Raw genomic sequence first — 15,852 nt, 5'->3', positions numbered from 1 at the left:
TGTTACTAAACTGTACTTGTTTAAGATGACGGAATACAAAAAAAAATTCATAAAATACTGTAGCCATCTCCATTGTATTTTCACAACACCATCCCTGATTTACAAATTCATCTGAATTTCTTCTGTGGAACACACACACACACACACACGCACACACACACACACACACAAAATATTTTAGGTAGATTGGCCTAATTGGGGTTCTTTTCTTATTTCCATATCTTCATGCCAATACCTGATTGTCTTTCCATTACACAAACCAAAAACATCACAGGCTTTTGGGCCGCTGATCTCCTTTATTGACAAGGTTTACTCAAGGTTAGTTTCAACTTGTTTTTTGACTTCACTACTTTGTGCTTTAGTTCTTTCAAATATTTCGTGCTTCGCAGAAAATTACAGCAATATCAGCACCCAATTTCATTTACTGCAGAGAACAGGCTTGAAAAATGAGAATCTTGGCCCCTGCTGCAGGCACGCAGCAGCTACTCTGTCATTCCTCTATCAAGAACATCATTAGATACGTTTCACACAACAGAATATATCCCTGCTGAGAGAATGAAGCCTGCTGGGAGAGGAAAGAGCAAAAATGTGGGAATTGAAGAGATCCATTTTGACCCATGGGGTTAAACAAACTCCACAAAATGCACAAAGTACAAAAAGGAACTGAACATCAAAGTTCACATGGTGTGGATGCATCTGTGTGTGTATGTGTGAAAGCAAGTACATGTCTGTGTCTTTAGTCTTTGTATTTTTTTTTTTTTTTGTGGGCTACAGAACTCACCTTGTTTTGTTTGTTTTATTCCTTAAAACAGGGGCAGTTGAGGAAGTGAAGAAAAAGGAGAAGGCCGAGATACCCGTGAAAACAGCAGAGTTTGAGGAAGAAGGTCAGTACAATTACTGTATAAGTAGTGCTATTTTCTCTAAATACAAAGACATATGAACATAGTCATAAAATGAATATGAAACGTAATGCAAGCTATTTACAAACAGAGAGAAAGCTGTTTTCTCAAGTCTGTTGAAAGGCAGTAGAATATTTAAGGCATAGCCAGAGGATATTCCTGCACAAGCGCTTTATGCTAGTGGTTGACCGAAAGGTTTTTTTTTGTTTTTTTTTTCAATGGCCAATTGATATATCTAGAGAACAGGTTGGCTGATGACCACTATATGCATTTATATTTAAAGAAATCAAATGTAGCATACACCATATTGATGAAATTACTGAAATTAGTCACATTTTGTTATAGAAAATTGTGGTCCCCAATGTTTATGGCAGTTACAGCCAAACAGTGTGTGCATGTGTATGTATACAGTATATATACTGTATATATTTTAATTTACCAATATTTTCTTATATAGAAATTTTATTATATATACATTTAAGGAGACCTATTATGCCCCTTTGTACAAGATTTAATATAAGTCTCAGGTGTCCCCAAATCAAAATCAAATCAAATCACTTTTATTGTCACACAGCCATATACACAAGTGCAATAGTGTGTAATTCTTGGGTGCAGTTCCGATCAGCATAGCAGTCGTGACTGTGAATTTACAATAACATCAAATTAACACAACACAATATAAAGTCTAATATACACATAATTACACACAACACAATATACAAATAATAACATACACTGTACAGTATACAATACACACAATATAGATACACATTATTCAATAAAAAAAAAAGTATATATAGAATGTACAGTAGGTTGTATTGTACTGCACTGACATTCAGGCTGTCGGTTGATAGTCAGTTGTTAAGAGAGAATATAATATAATAATAATATAATTTATGACAGTCCAGTGTGAGGTATAGAGTAAGAGTAATAAAGTGCAGTGCTGATGTATTTTGATCGTGGGAGATCAAGAGTTCAAAATTCTGATTGCTTGGGGGAAGAAGCTATCATGGAGTCGGCTGGTGCGGGTCCTGATGCTGCGATACCGCCTGCCTGATGGTAGCAGTGAGAACAGCCCATGGCTCGGGTGGCTGGAGTCTCTGATGATCTTCCGAGCTTTTTTCACACACCGCCTGGTATAAATGTCCTGGAGGGAGGGAAGCTCACCTCCGATGATGTGTCTGGCAGTTCTTTGCAGTGCTTTGCGGTTGTGGGCTGTGCTATTGCCGTACCAGGCGGAGATGCAGCCAGTCAGGATGCTCTCTACAGTGCTGGTGTAGAACCGTGTGAGGATGTGGCGGTTCATTCCAAACTTCCTCAGCTGTCTCAGGAAGAAGAGGCGCTGATGAGCCTTCTTCACAACGACTTCAGTGTGGATGGACCATGTGAGTTCCTCAGTGATGTGGACACCCAGGAATTTCAAGCTGCTGACTCTCTCCACTGGTGCTCCATTGATGGTGATGGGACTGTGTTCTCTGTCTTTTCTTCTGAAGTCCACCACAAGCTCCTTTGTCTTACTGACATTGAGGGAGAGGTTGTGCTCCTGACACCAGTGTGTCAGAGTGTGCACCTCCTCTCTGTAGGCTGTTTCATCATTGTCAGTGATCAGACCTACCACCGTCGTGTCATCAGCAAACTTAATGATGGCATTGGAGCTATGTGTTGCCACACAGTCATGTGTGTACAAGGAATACAAGAGTGGACTGAGAACACAGCCCTGTGGGGCTCCAGTGTTGAGGGTCAGTGATTAGGAGATGTTGCTGCCTATTCTAACCATCTGGCGTCTGCTTGACAGGAAGTCCAGGATCCAGCTGCACAGTGAGCTGTTTAAGCCCAGAGCCCGAAGTTTCTCATCTAGCTTGGAGGGCACTTTGGTGTTGAATGCTGAGCTGTAGTCTACAAACAGCATTCTCACAAAAGTGTTCTTTTTTTCCAGGTGGGAGAGAGCAGTGTGTATTGTAGATGCAATGGCATCATCAGTGGAGCGGTTGTTGCGCTAAGCAAACCGCAATGGGTCTAGAGAGAGAGGCAGCACAGAGCAGATGTAATCTCTGATTAGTCTCTCAAAGCATTTGCTGATGATGGGGGTCAGAGCAACAGGACGCCAGTCATTTAAGCAAGTGATTTTTGATTGCTTTGGAACAGGCACAATGGTGGACGTTTTAAAGCATGTGGGGACTACAGACAAAGAGAGGGAAAGGTTGAAAATGTCCATAAAAACACCAGCCAGCTGGTTCGCGCACGCTCTGATGACGCGGCCCGGAATGCCGTCTGGGCCCGCGGCTTTGCGGATATTCACCCGTCGTAAGGATTGGGTTACATCCGCTACAGAGATGGAGAGTGAACTAACCTCTATAGGTTCAGCCGCGAGAGCTCTCTCCGTGAGGGCAGTGTTATTTCCCTCAAAACGAGCATAAAAAGTATTTAGCTCATCCGGGAGAGAGGCAGCGGTGTTCATGGCGGAGTTTTTATTCCCTTTAAAGTCTGTGATGATGTTAATTCCCTGCCACATGCTTCAAGAGTTGGTGGTGTTAAACTGTCCTTCAATCTTGTTCCTGTACTGGCGTTTTGCTGTTGTGATTTTGCTGTGTTGGGCATAAATGGCTTGTTTATGCTCCTCCGCATTCCTGGAATTAAAAGCGGAGGTCCGCACATTAAGTGCCGCACGAACATCGGTTTTAATTCATGGCTTCTGGTTCGGATAGATCCGCGTTGTTCTGGTCGGAACGACGTCCTCTACGCACTTTCTGATGAAACACATTACGTTATCAGCGTAAAGCTCAATGTCGTCATCAGAGGCGGACCGGAACATCTCCCAGTCCATGTGATCAAAACAGTCCTGTAGCGTAGAGTCTGATTGGTCCGACCAGCACTGGATCGTTCTGAGAGTGGGTGCTTCCTGTTTCAGTTTCTGCCTGTAAGCGGGCAGAAGCAGAATGGAAGAGTGGTCCGATTTGCCAAATGGTGGGCAGGGGAGGGATTTGTAGCCATCCCGGAAGGGAGAGTAGCAATGGTCCAAAACCAGGTCCCCTCGTGTGTTGAAACTAATGTGCTGGTGGTATTTTGGTGCAACTGATTTGAAACTGGCTTTATTAAGGTCCCCGGTCACAATGAACGCGGTCTCAGGGTGCGCGGTTTCCTGTTTGCTTATAATTCCATACAGTTCCTTGAGTGCCCGGTCTGTGTCGGCTTGTGATGTACACAGCAGTGATAATGAACGCTGTGAATTCCCTCGGTAGCCAGAATGGTCGACACAGAAGCATGAGAAATTCCAGATCAGGAGAGCAGAAAGACTTGATAGAATGTACGTTCCTCTGATCACACCAGGATTTGTTGATCATAAAACATACACCACCACCTCTGCTTTTATCTGAGAGGTCTTTCACTCTGTCCGCTCGGTGCACGGAGAACCCCGCGGGTTCAATGGCTGAGTCTGGAATCTCTGCAGACATCCAAATTTCCATAAGGCAGATAATGCAGCAGTCCCTCGTCTCTCGTGGGAAAGAGATCTGCGCTTTCAGCTCGCAGAGCTTGTTATCCAGAGACTGAACATTTGCCAGTAGAATACTGAGTAGCGGGGGTCGATTTGCACGGGGTCTTACTCTGATGAGAACGCCGGCTCTGTTTCCCCTTTTCCTCCTGCGTTTCCGTGGCCGTGCTGCCCAGACAAAGGGCTCCGCTTGCGTGTTTGTAAACAGTGGGTCGGCATTGAGGAATTTGAAGTCCGGTTTACGGTGTGTGATTGCTGAACCAATGTCCAAAAGTGTTTGTCTGTCGTAAACAATAAGGCAGACAACATCCAAGACAAAAAACATAAGAATTGTAAACAAAACAAACAAAACACTACCATGTTGTGTCGGAGCTCGCAACGCAGCAGCCATACTCGGCGCCATCTTGAGTCCAGAATGTGTCTGTGAAGTTTCAGCTCAAAATACCCCACGGATCATTTATTATACCATGTTGTAAATGCCTCTTTTTGGGTGGAATCAAAAACACGCTGTTTTCGTGTGTATCTCTTTAAATGCAAATGAGCTGCTGCTCCCCGCCCCCTTTCCGGAAGAGGGCTGTGCATTTACAGCTCGTGCTTCGGATACTATAGCAACAACAAATCAGAACCAATATGACTGACACCGTAAATACCGGAGTTTAGCCATTTATGTATGAGCAACTGTAAACAATGCAAAACATAGGCATTTTGAGTTTGTGATAGTGCTTCTTATGTAGAAAATCACTTCCTGCCCTCCATCTGCATTTCACGCCACAGCAACGCAGTGATGTGACGTCATGTGCAAACAAGCTATAACGACATAGCTCTGGTCTCCGTGAATACATTCAGAGACAATGGTAACTTTAGCTGCATTAGCCGTGGAATCAGATAACAAGCACATTCGGAAAGGCGATTTGCAAACATTCACAAAATATAAAGTGCGATACTTACATCTTCAGGATATAAAGCTGGAACACGAACAGTTGGTACTGATCCATGCTTGAGAGTAATTTTTTTTGAAAATCCTGCTTTATACTGACCCTCATTCACAAAGCAGTCCGGTGTAAAATGATTTGCACAAATATACACGAATTTTGGTATGTTTTGGGGCACATTTTCTTCATAAACAAAACTTGTCCACTGCGTCTTCAGTGGCTCTGATGCCGGGAGTACATGAAGACTCTTATGTTCACTTTTACAGCCAACAACAGAACACTTACGACGCTTATGAAGTTGAGAAATTATTCTTCTCACTTTAGCTGCTCCAGCACGGAAAAAAATGGCGGACTGTGTGTTGATCACTCAGGGGAGGATCTATGATAATAGGGTGGAGTCCGTCACCAGTTGTGGGTGTGGCCTGCTCTAAAGTGATGTCACTTTAGAGCGGATACGAAAACCAGTCATTTTGAGACACTGTTTTTGATTAATAGAAATATAAGAAAGAGGAGTGGGTGGACTTTTAACATTGTAGGGTGGTTGTGTACACACACTGCCAACTCACATTTATGTTCAAACACCATGTAAAAGTGAATTTTGCATAATAGGTCCCCTTTAAGTTGTATTTATTTCATTTTGTTAAACACTACATAATTCAATTTGATGGAATTTTATTTGAATTTGATTAAATTAAAATGCATAAATCTTAAAAATAGACTAAAATATTTTTGTGCATATATAAGTATATACTGTGTGTCTATACAGTATATACATATTTGTTTGTTTATTTATATTTTTATTTACCAATATTTTCTAGCATAAATGATTCTATATCCTATGAATTACCCACGTATTGTTACTCAAAAGAAAAAAGAAAAAAAAAGAAAATTGAAAATATAAATTTTGAATTTTAAAACTGACTTTGTCATACATATAAATACATAATGTTTTTATTTCTAATATTTATTTTACTTTAGCAAAACAAAAGTACATTACTACAAAGTACACAAAAATGTAATTTGCAAAGTAAATTCTTTTCAAACTTGTCTTTTTGTGCCTACTACATTATATAGGCAAATTCATACATATGGAATATATACAGGTGCATCTCAATAAATTAGAATGTCGTGGAAAAGTTCATTTATTTCAGTAATTCAACTCAAATTGTGAAACTCGTGTATTAAATAAATTCAATGCACACAGACTGAAGTAGTTTAAGTCTTTGGTTCTTTTAATTGTGATGATTTTGGCTCACATTTAACAAAAACCCACCAATTCACTATCTCAAAAAATTAGAATATTTTGACATGCCAATCAGCTAATCAACTCAAAACACCTGCAAAGGTTTCCTGAGCCTTCAAAATGGTCTCTCAGTTTGGTTCACTAGACTACAAAATCATGGGGAAGACTGCTGATCTGACAGTTGTCCAGAAGACAATCATTGACACCCTTCACAAGGAGGGTAAGCCACAAACATTCATTGCCAAAGAAGCTGGCTGTTCACAGAGTGCTGTATCCAAGCATGTTAACAGAAAGTTGAGTGGAAGGAAAAAGTGTGGAAGAAAAAGATGCACAACCAACCGAGAGAACTGCAGCCTTATGATTGTCAAGCAAAATCGATTCAAGAATTTGGGTGAACTTCACAAGGAATGGACTGAGGCTGGGGTCAAGGTATCAAGAGCCACCACACACAGACATGTCAAGGAATTTGGCTACAGTTGTCGTATTCCTCTTGTTAAGCCACTCCTGAACCACAGACAATGTCAGAGGTGTCTTACCTGGGCTAAGGAGAAGAAGAACTGGACTGTTGCCCAGTGGTCCAAAGTCCTCTTTTCAGATGAGAGCAAGTTTTGTATTTCATTTGGAAACCAAGGTCCTAGAGTCTGGAGGAAGGGTGGAGAAGCTCATAGCCCAAGTTGCTTGAAGTCCAGTGTTAAGTTTCCACAGTCTGTGATGATTTGGGGTGCGATGTCATCTGCTGGTGTTGGTCCATTGTGTTTTTTGAAAACCAAAGTCACTGCACCCGTTTACCAAGAAATTTTGGAGCACTTCATGCTTCCTTCTGCTGACCAGCTTTTTAAAGATGCTGATTTCATTTTCCAGCAGGATTTGGCACCTGCCCACACTGCCAAAAGCACCAAAAGTTGGTTAAATGACCATGGTGTTGGTGTGCTTGACTGGCCAGCAAACTCACCAGACCTGAACCCCATAGAGAATCTATGGGGTATTGTCAAGAGGAAAATGAGAAACAAGAGACCAAAAAATGCAGATGAGCTGAAGGCCACTGTCAAAGAAACCTGGGCTTCCATACCACCTCAGCAGTGCCACAAACTGATCACCTCCATGCCACGCCGAATTGAGGCAGTAATTAAAGCAAAAAGAGCCCCTACCAAGTATTGAGTACATATACAGTAAATGAACATACTTTCCAGAAGGCCAACAATTCACTAAAAATATTTTTTTTTATTGGTCTTATGATGTATTCTAATTTTTTGAGATAGTGAATTGGTGGGTTTTTGTTAAATGTGAGCCAAAATCATCACAATTAAAAGAACCAAAGACTTAAACTACTTCAGTCTGTGTGCACTGAATTTATTTAATACACGAGTTTCACAATTTGAGTTGAATTACTGAAATAAATGAACTTTTCCACGACATTCTAATTTATTGAGATGCACCCTGTATATATCACGTTTCCAAAGCAAAGGCAAAGTGAAATTTGAAATTATTGTTTTATGTAAAGGTACATTTCTAATTTCAACATTATTTGTACTTCAGATATTTGTTTTGTAAATAAATAGATAAATAATATACAAATTAACTAGCTTCATACCATGTGGCCCAAATTTGGTTTTCGCCCATTGAAAATTGATAAAATGTAACAACTTATACATGAAGCAACACTGAGCCCCATATCTCTGGGATTTAACCATATAGCACCTTAAAAATGAAGATACAAAAAGAAATGTTTGTTCTAAACCAGAATTTATAAGGATACTATGATAGCTTTAATACTAAAGGAGTTATAAGCACTCTAACTCTGTAAAAACAACACAACAAAGTGTTTTATTCCCCAGTCTTTGGACACACAACATTAGCATAATGCAACAAGTGGTGCTGAAGTCAACTGATTTTAATGACAGACCTACTGATCTGTGTGTAAAAACAAAATAATGACCCTGCCTCCTTTCTAAGCAATTTTATTTTACCTGTAGTTTTGCTTGAAAATCATTGGTGAAAATGGTCGTTTTGACCCCCTCTACAAAATAATGGATTACTCAGTAAATATTAGTCAATGGCATTTCATATTTTTGCTTTCATCATCATTTGTTTCTTTCAACAAAAAAAAAAAAAAAAAAATCAAAAACAACATTTTGGACCTCTGGTTGAGTTGACATGGAATGACCGAGAAGCATATCACAAAGTATACAAAATGTGAACTCTTTTTAATCTTGTCTTCTTGTACATACATAGGAAAATCTGGACATATGGTCAGAATATGTCACGTTTCAACAGCAAATCAAGGCAAAGCCGTGTTCCATCTTTCATTCTTTCCCTGCCCGCCCCTGCTGATGTTAATCAGGAGAGAGTAAATGCATTTTATTAGCTAATAAACTATTCCACCAAAGGTCACATGGAAAACAAAGGAAGAAAGAATGCATGCTGTTTTAATAACACAGATCATGCACTGAGCTGCAGGGTTGACTGATATCAAAAATGGCATTAGCATTTTAGGTTAAAGGCATTTCGAATGACACCTCCCTGTAATTCCCTGAAAGCATGTAAGCAGCACAAACAAAACCGGCTTTTGAATTAGAATTTGAATATAATTATTATTCAAAGAGACTTTTGGAACTCTTGCAGCATCTAAAAGCATTTCTTCACTACTCCTCAGTCTGTTTCCACCTCAGATATGTCATTATTGTTCATCTCCATTTGTTGGCTGGGTTGTTGACCTGTTTTTATTTTTAACTGCCTTCCTTCTTGTTGTAGTAATCTAATCTCTTTACTGGTGGAGTGGCATTTAATCAAAAAGTGTCACATTAATTCTGACAAATTTCAGCAATGCAAACTTTAATGAAGGTGTCATATTTGCATCCTTTGATTTACTGCCACCGCTTTAAAAATGAATTTCAGTAATTACATTTTGATTTATGTATGTAAAGACTGGCATTTGCCTCTGATGTCATAAGCATATTATGAGTTTTAAAGATAATGACATCAATATAATAAGCTGCATAAGACTGAACATTTATCTCTATGTTCATCAGCCATCTTTATCATCCTCAGTTGATTTAAACAAGGCTAATTTTATGCACCAGTCATTATGGTGTCTTTTTAAAAGAGCCTATTTTAGTTTAATCGTTTACATTTTAAATGATTGTTTTGTAGCTATTTGTTAGGTTGAGTTTGGTTCGATTAAAATATTGTCATAACGACAAGTATGATTTTCCCTTTTCAACATTATTTTTTGTAAAAGTTCACTTGCTTTCAAAAAGGCACATAAAAAGGACCAACGACCTCTGAAACTGTTGGGAAATGGAATGAATCACCTTTGTCTGTAATGACGCTCACTATTTTGCATTTGTTTGTATTCAGACAAACAAAAAGAGTCCTCTACCTGTCCTTGTATGCATTCACAAATGCATAAAGAGCCTCAAAAAGCCCAAGACACGAAACCAAAGGAAGAAAAAGGTATTTCGCATTGACTTGTAAGGTCAATATCATGCATGTTTGTTCATAAAATAGCCTGGGCATATTTCCATAGTTTTCTGCATTACTGAACCATTCAATAGCAAATCACATTGCCTCAATGATCTGTTACATGAATACCAATCCTGCTGTAGATTAATTTCAACAAATTATCATAAGATTTTCATTTAAACACAACTGACCCAGAGGTATTTCATATTTTGCACGTTAAAGCATAACTGCATGTCTAAATTTATAGACACTGTATTCCATTGCTTGGTGAATGAATAGTGTGCAGATAAAACAGCATTTGCATATGACTGTATTTGCATGAGCAACTGAACATGTGTTGATGGTGAACTATTGCAGCCATATGGCTCATCTCTGCATCTGCAAATGCAGAAAACCATTTTATAATTGGTAGTTGATTGGCTAGGGCATATGCTTTGACCCTTACTCAATGTTGCAAGCTCATATTATGTTGTTTTCTACTAAACACTATATATTTTATAATAAAATTGGGTGTACTCACAGGATGGCATATTAAAAACAGGCTGTGCTGCCAGATGGATTTTTGTCTATAAACATCTTCATAACCACAAGCCAGAGTTTAGGCACTAATGAGCTATATAGTAAAGCCATTTTTGTGTTCTATGGTTGGTTGACGTGTATTCAAATGTTCTCTGAATGAGGAAGACATTTCTTTTAGTAAGCAGACAACTTTGTTCACTGAGAGTCGCCACCTTGTGGATTACTTTATTAAAGCCAAACCTTACATGTCAGACAGTGAATATCACTAAATTTACTTTCCCCCTCTCTTTTTCATTTGGCTGAAGCTGACAAAGTTAAGAAAAGAGGTAAAAATGCTTTTATTTCAGAAATTATAAATATCTATAATACAATTAGTGAGAACTAGAATATAGATCTTTTGAATATATATATATATATATATATATATATATATATATATATATATATATATATATATATATATATATATATATATTGTTTCAGAGGAATTTCTTAATCAGGATCATGACCCATTGAGTTTTTATCCATCATGTATCATTGTAAAAAAGTGAGAGAAACTATCAACAGAAATGGGAGAGCATGTTGCTGTAGTCTACAGTGATGTAATATTTTTAAATTGCACTTGTAAATTAACGGAGATAGGACAGGTATAACCTACGTTCTCATCTATGACCTGTTATATTGTTATCTGTTTATGGTATATTACTGTAGTTCTTATAGCAGTAAAATTGTTGTTTTAAAACATTTTTCACAGTTATAATACCTTTGACAAACGCAATAGTGCCCTCTGGTGCACATCCATTAGATCAGACAGACAGTTTTTTTTTTTTTTTTGTAGGGGCAGAATATTTAAGGTGTTGCAAAATCTTTCATGGGTAATGATCAGGGTCAGAAATTAATGGGGGCTTGGGGAACAAAATGCCACAAATCATGACAAACCTGCTACTGAAATAAAAAATGTAGGGGCAAAAAATGCCCTTGAAATGACTTCTAGTTTTTTATTTGTGCCATCTCATATAGTTCTTAATATTTAATTTATAGTCATGGTTATACATACTACGGCAGAAAATATGAGTTGATGTTGTAAGAGGTAATAAATTCTCAGTCTTGAGAATGTGCTGTAATCAATTAATTAAATTGACATATTTGACAAATGGATGAGACACAGTTTGTTTTTGATGTTAGAAAAATATATGCCCCCATAAAGGTAAAAAAAAATAAAAGTAAATGCCCCTGAAAATCAAATACAGGGCGTAAAAATTGCCCCGTAATGTAAAAGTTGATTTCTGACACAGGTAATAATGAATGTAGCAAAGGCTGTCTTAAAAAATAAAGACATAAAAATAACAATTAAGACATTATAAACTAAACTCTAAGCTAAGTCTAATCATAATTTACATTTGTAAATAATAATATACATTTGCTGGACTTTCCTTATCATGTTTGGTATTTTTGTTTTATTTACTTGGTTTATTTGATCTTTTTTTATTGTTTTATTGTTCTATAGTATCGTAAGGAGAGTCGCAAACCTAATTTCGTTGTACCTGTGCAATAATAATTGTACTTATACAATGAAAATAAACATATTCTTCTATTCTATTCTATTCTATTCTAATCAGTTTGGCATGATTCATGTCTAACTGTTTTTCATCTTACAGCTAAAAGCTAAAAACCATTGAGTGCAGAAGTATGTGATGTTTTGTTTTGTTTAATAAAAGCTGTTTTAGTTCAAGGCAGCTGTCAATTTCTACAGTTCCACAAGCCAATGCAAAAGTTCAGTAGTAATTATAAGTAGATAGACAAATGTATAAGGGGCTATGTATAAAGCATAAGGGGCTAATCAGTGGTGCAAAACAATATTAAAAAGCAAATTATTATGGAAAGTATTTCACTCATATTCAAGGGGGGGAAAAAATCTATTTTCAGCGAATCCTGCTGGGTTTAAATGGCTTACTTACTGCACAACAAATATTTTTCCATAATCAGTATTTTTGTCTTGTTTACTTGAGAAGAAAAAATTTGCACGACGATTAGACTCGTTTTATAATCCTCTCAGCAGTCCGAACTGTCCTTTGTAGTCTTCTGATGTCTGATTTCTTAGCTGAACCAAACCAGACAGTTTTTGACGTGCAGAGGACAGACTCAATGACTGCTGAGTAAAACTGTAACAGCAGTGCCTGTGGCAGGTTGAATTTCCTCAGCTGGTGAAGGAATTACAACCTCTGCTGGGCCTTTTTCACAATGGAGTAAATGTGGGTCTCCCACTTCAGGTCCTGTGAGATGGTAGTGCCCAGGAACCTGAATGACTCTGCTGCCACAGCGCTGTTTAGAATGGTGAGCGGGGGTCAGTGTTGGGGTGTTCCTACTAAAGTCCACAATGATCTCCACCGTTTTGAGCATGTTCAGCTCAAGGTTGTTTTGACTGCACCAGACTGCCAGCTGTTCAAACTCCCTTCTGTATGCAGACTCATCGTCATCTCGGATGAGGCCGATGACAGTGGTGTCGTCTGCAAACTTCAGGAGCTTGACAGAGGGGTCCTTGGCAATGCAGTCATTGGTTTAGAGGGAGAAGAGAAGTGGGGAGTGCACACATCCCTGGGGGGCACCAGTGCTGATTGTACAGGTGTTAGAAGTGAGTTTCCCCTGTCTCACAAGCTGCTGCCTGTCCGTCAGAAAGCTGGTAATCCACTGACAGATAGACATGGGAACGGAGAGTTGGTGTAATTTATTCTGGAGTATAGCTGGGATGATGGTGTTGAAAGCCGAACTGAAGTCCACAAAAAGGATCCTTGCATATGTCCCTGGTCTGTCCAGATGTTGCAGGATATGATGCAATCCTATGCTGACTGCATCATCCACAGAACTGTTTGCTCGATAAGTAAATTGAAGGGAATCTAGAAAGGGTCCATTGATGTTCTTCAGGTGGGCTAACACCAGTCTCTCAAATGATTTCTTGACCACAGACATTGACAGATGACAGGTCTGTAGTCATTAAGTCCTGTGATTTTTGGTTTCTTTGGGACAGGAATAATGATTGAGCATTTGAAGCAGGATGGGACTTCACACTGCTCCAGTGATCTATTGAAGATCTGTGTGAAGATGGGGGCCAGCTGGTTAGCACAGAATCGAAGACACGCTGGTGAGACGCCATCTGGGCCTGAAGCTTTCCTCGACTTTTGTTTCCGAAAGACGTGGCTCACATCATCTTCACAGATCTTAAGGTTGAGTAGCAGGAGGGGAGAGGAGGGGGGTTGCAGGAGGTGTTGGTGTTTGTGTGAAGTGAAGGTCAGAGGGTGTGTGGGGTGTGAGATTGGGCCTTTCAAATCTGCAGTAGAACACATTCAGGTCATCAGCCAGTTGTTGGTTCCCTACAGGGTTGGGGGTAGGAGTCCTGTAATTTGTGAGTTGTTTCATGCCACTCCACACTGATGCAGGGTTGTTAGCTGAAAACTTGTTTTTCAGCTTCTCAGAGTATCTTCTTTTAGCCACTCTGATTTCCTTGTTCAGTGTGTTTCTGGCCTGATTGTACAAGACGGTTGGGGAACCCCTGTAAGCATCCTCTTTGGCCTGACAAAGCTGCCTGAGCTCTGCTGTAAACCATGGTTTGTCATTGTTGAACTTTAAATAAGTCCTAGTAGGAATGCACATATCCTCACAGAAACTGATATATGATGTAACAGTGTCTGTGAGCTCGTCCAGGTCTGTGGTTGCAGCCTCAGAAACACTCCAATCCATGCAATTGAAACAGGCTTGTAGTTCCCACTCTGCTTCATTGGTCCATCTCTTCACAGTCCTTACTACTGGCTTGGTTGATGTTTGCATTGTTTGCCCTTATTATAACAACAAAAATGATTTTTGTATGTGTTTTTGTGAATATATATTTATGTGAATTCTATTCTTTTTTTGTATGTAGAACCTGCTGTTACCAAAGATAAATTAAAACCTTCAGCTGCAAAGAAAGGTAAGGACAATAGAAAAATGGCAATTTAAGATCTATTTTCATACCAAATAAGTCATTTTTATGACTAAGAGCCAATGGCTGTAAAAGAGAATTCCGAAAGGACATGTAATTATGGGTCAGGAAATGACTTAGCTGTAGTTTTATATTAATGAGCTATATAATTTCATCTTTTACAGAGCCAGTGATCACTAAAGAGAAGGCAAAACCTACCTCTGCTAAGAAAGGTACATTATATTATTGCGTATATTACAACATACAGTATAACTAATTAGAATGTTGTATTATCAAATATAAGTACATACTGTATATTTATGTATTGTATATATGTTTTATATTAAATATATTTAATTGTCAAAATCTTCATAATCATGATTATTTGTCAGTTTAAAAATCATAATGATGATATATAAAAATCAGATTTATATTTCAAAAAATATGTGTTGTAATTGTTTTGTTTTTTGGAAAACAACAGTAACCAGAGAAACCAAGTCAGCAACTGCAAAGAAAGGTAAGTTACCAGCAGAAATAATTTCACTGAGACTCAGTTGTGTTACCAGTGAAGTGATGCTGAAGCTTTTTAAAATAAATAGAGAATAAATAGAGTTTTCAACGGCAACTGGTGCAATGCTTATTTTTTTCATTCCTTTTATTCTGAAGCCCTGAACCAATTACCACCAATCTGGTTGTGTGGCAATGAGGAATCATAATTATTAAATAATTATTATCTATCCTGTTTCCCCCTTCATATATATATATATATATATATATATACATATACAGTGCATCCGGAAAGTATTCACAGCGCTTCACTTTTTCCACATTTTGTTATGATACAGCCTTATTCCAAAATGGATTAAATTCATTATTTTCCTCAAAATTCTACAAACAATACCCCATAATGACAACGTGAAAGAAGTTTGTTTGAAATCTTTGCAAATGTATTAAAAATAAAAACAAATTTAAAAAAAAAAAAATCACGTTCACAAGTATTCACAACCTTTGCGCAATACTTTGTTGCAGCACCTTTGGCACCAATTACAGCCTCAAGTCTTTTTGAGTATGATGCTACAAGCTTGGCACACCTATTTTTGGGCAGTTTCTCCCATTCTTCTTTGCAGGACCTCTCAAGCTCCATCAGGTTGGATGGGGAGCATCAGTGCACAGCCATTTTCAGATCTCTCCAGAGATGTTCAATCGGGTTCAAGTCTGGGCTCTGGCTGGGTCACTCAAGGACATTCACAGAGTTGTCCCGTAGCCACTCCTTTGTTATCTTGGCTGTGTGCTTAGGGTCGTTGTCCTGTTGGAAGATGAACCTTCGCCCCAGTCTGAGGTCCTGAGCGCTCTGG

At 38.6% G+C, this 15,852-nt stretch overlaps 1 protein-coding gene across 7 annotated transcripts in view; it reads left to right on the top strand.

Annotated features, from left to right (window-relative positions):
* Positions 1 to 15,852, top strand: part of LOC127416041 (probable serine/threonine-protein kinase kinX) — a 64,052-nt gene that overhangs the window by 39,881 nt on the left and 8,319 nt on the right. For 6 of the 7 annotated variants that reach the window (XM_051655137.1, XM_051655138.1, XM_051655140.1 and 3 more), the window contains 5 exons: positions 813 to 884; positions 9,922 to 10,017; positions 14,459 to 14,506; positions 14,683 to 14,730; positions 14,979 to 15,014. In XM_051655137.1, coding sequence (XP_051511097.1) covers positions 813 to 884; positions 9,922 to 10,017; positions 14,459 to 14,506; positions 14,683 to 14,730; positions 14,979 to 15,014 — 300 coding nt within the window. The remainder of the gene's footprint in view (positions 1 to 812; positions 885 to 9,921; positions 10,018 to 14,458; positions 14,507 to 14,682; positions 14,731 to 14,978; positions 15,015 to 15,852) is intronic. The other variant, XM_051655141.1, reaches the window with a different exon arrangement.

The sequence above is a fragment of the Myxocyprinus asiaticus genome, chromosome 25 (assembly GCF_019703515.2).
Source record: "Myxocyprinus asiaticus isolate MX2 ecotype Aquarium Trade chromosome 25, UBuf_Myxa_2, whole genome shotgun sequence".
Classification (NCBI taxonomy): domain Eukaryota; kingdom Metazoa; phylum Chordata; class Actinopteri; order Cypriniformes; family Catostomidae; genus Myxocyprinus; species Myxocyprinus asiaticus.
This window is presented reverse-complemented; position numbering and strand designations above follow the sequence as displayed.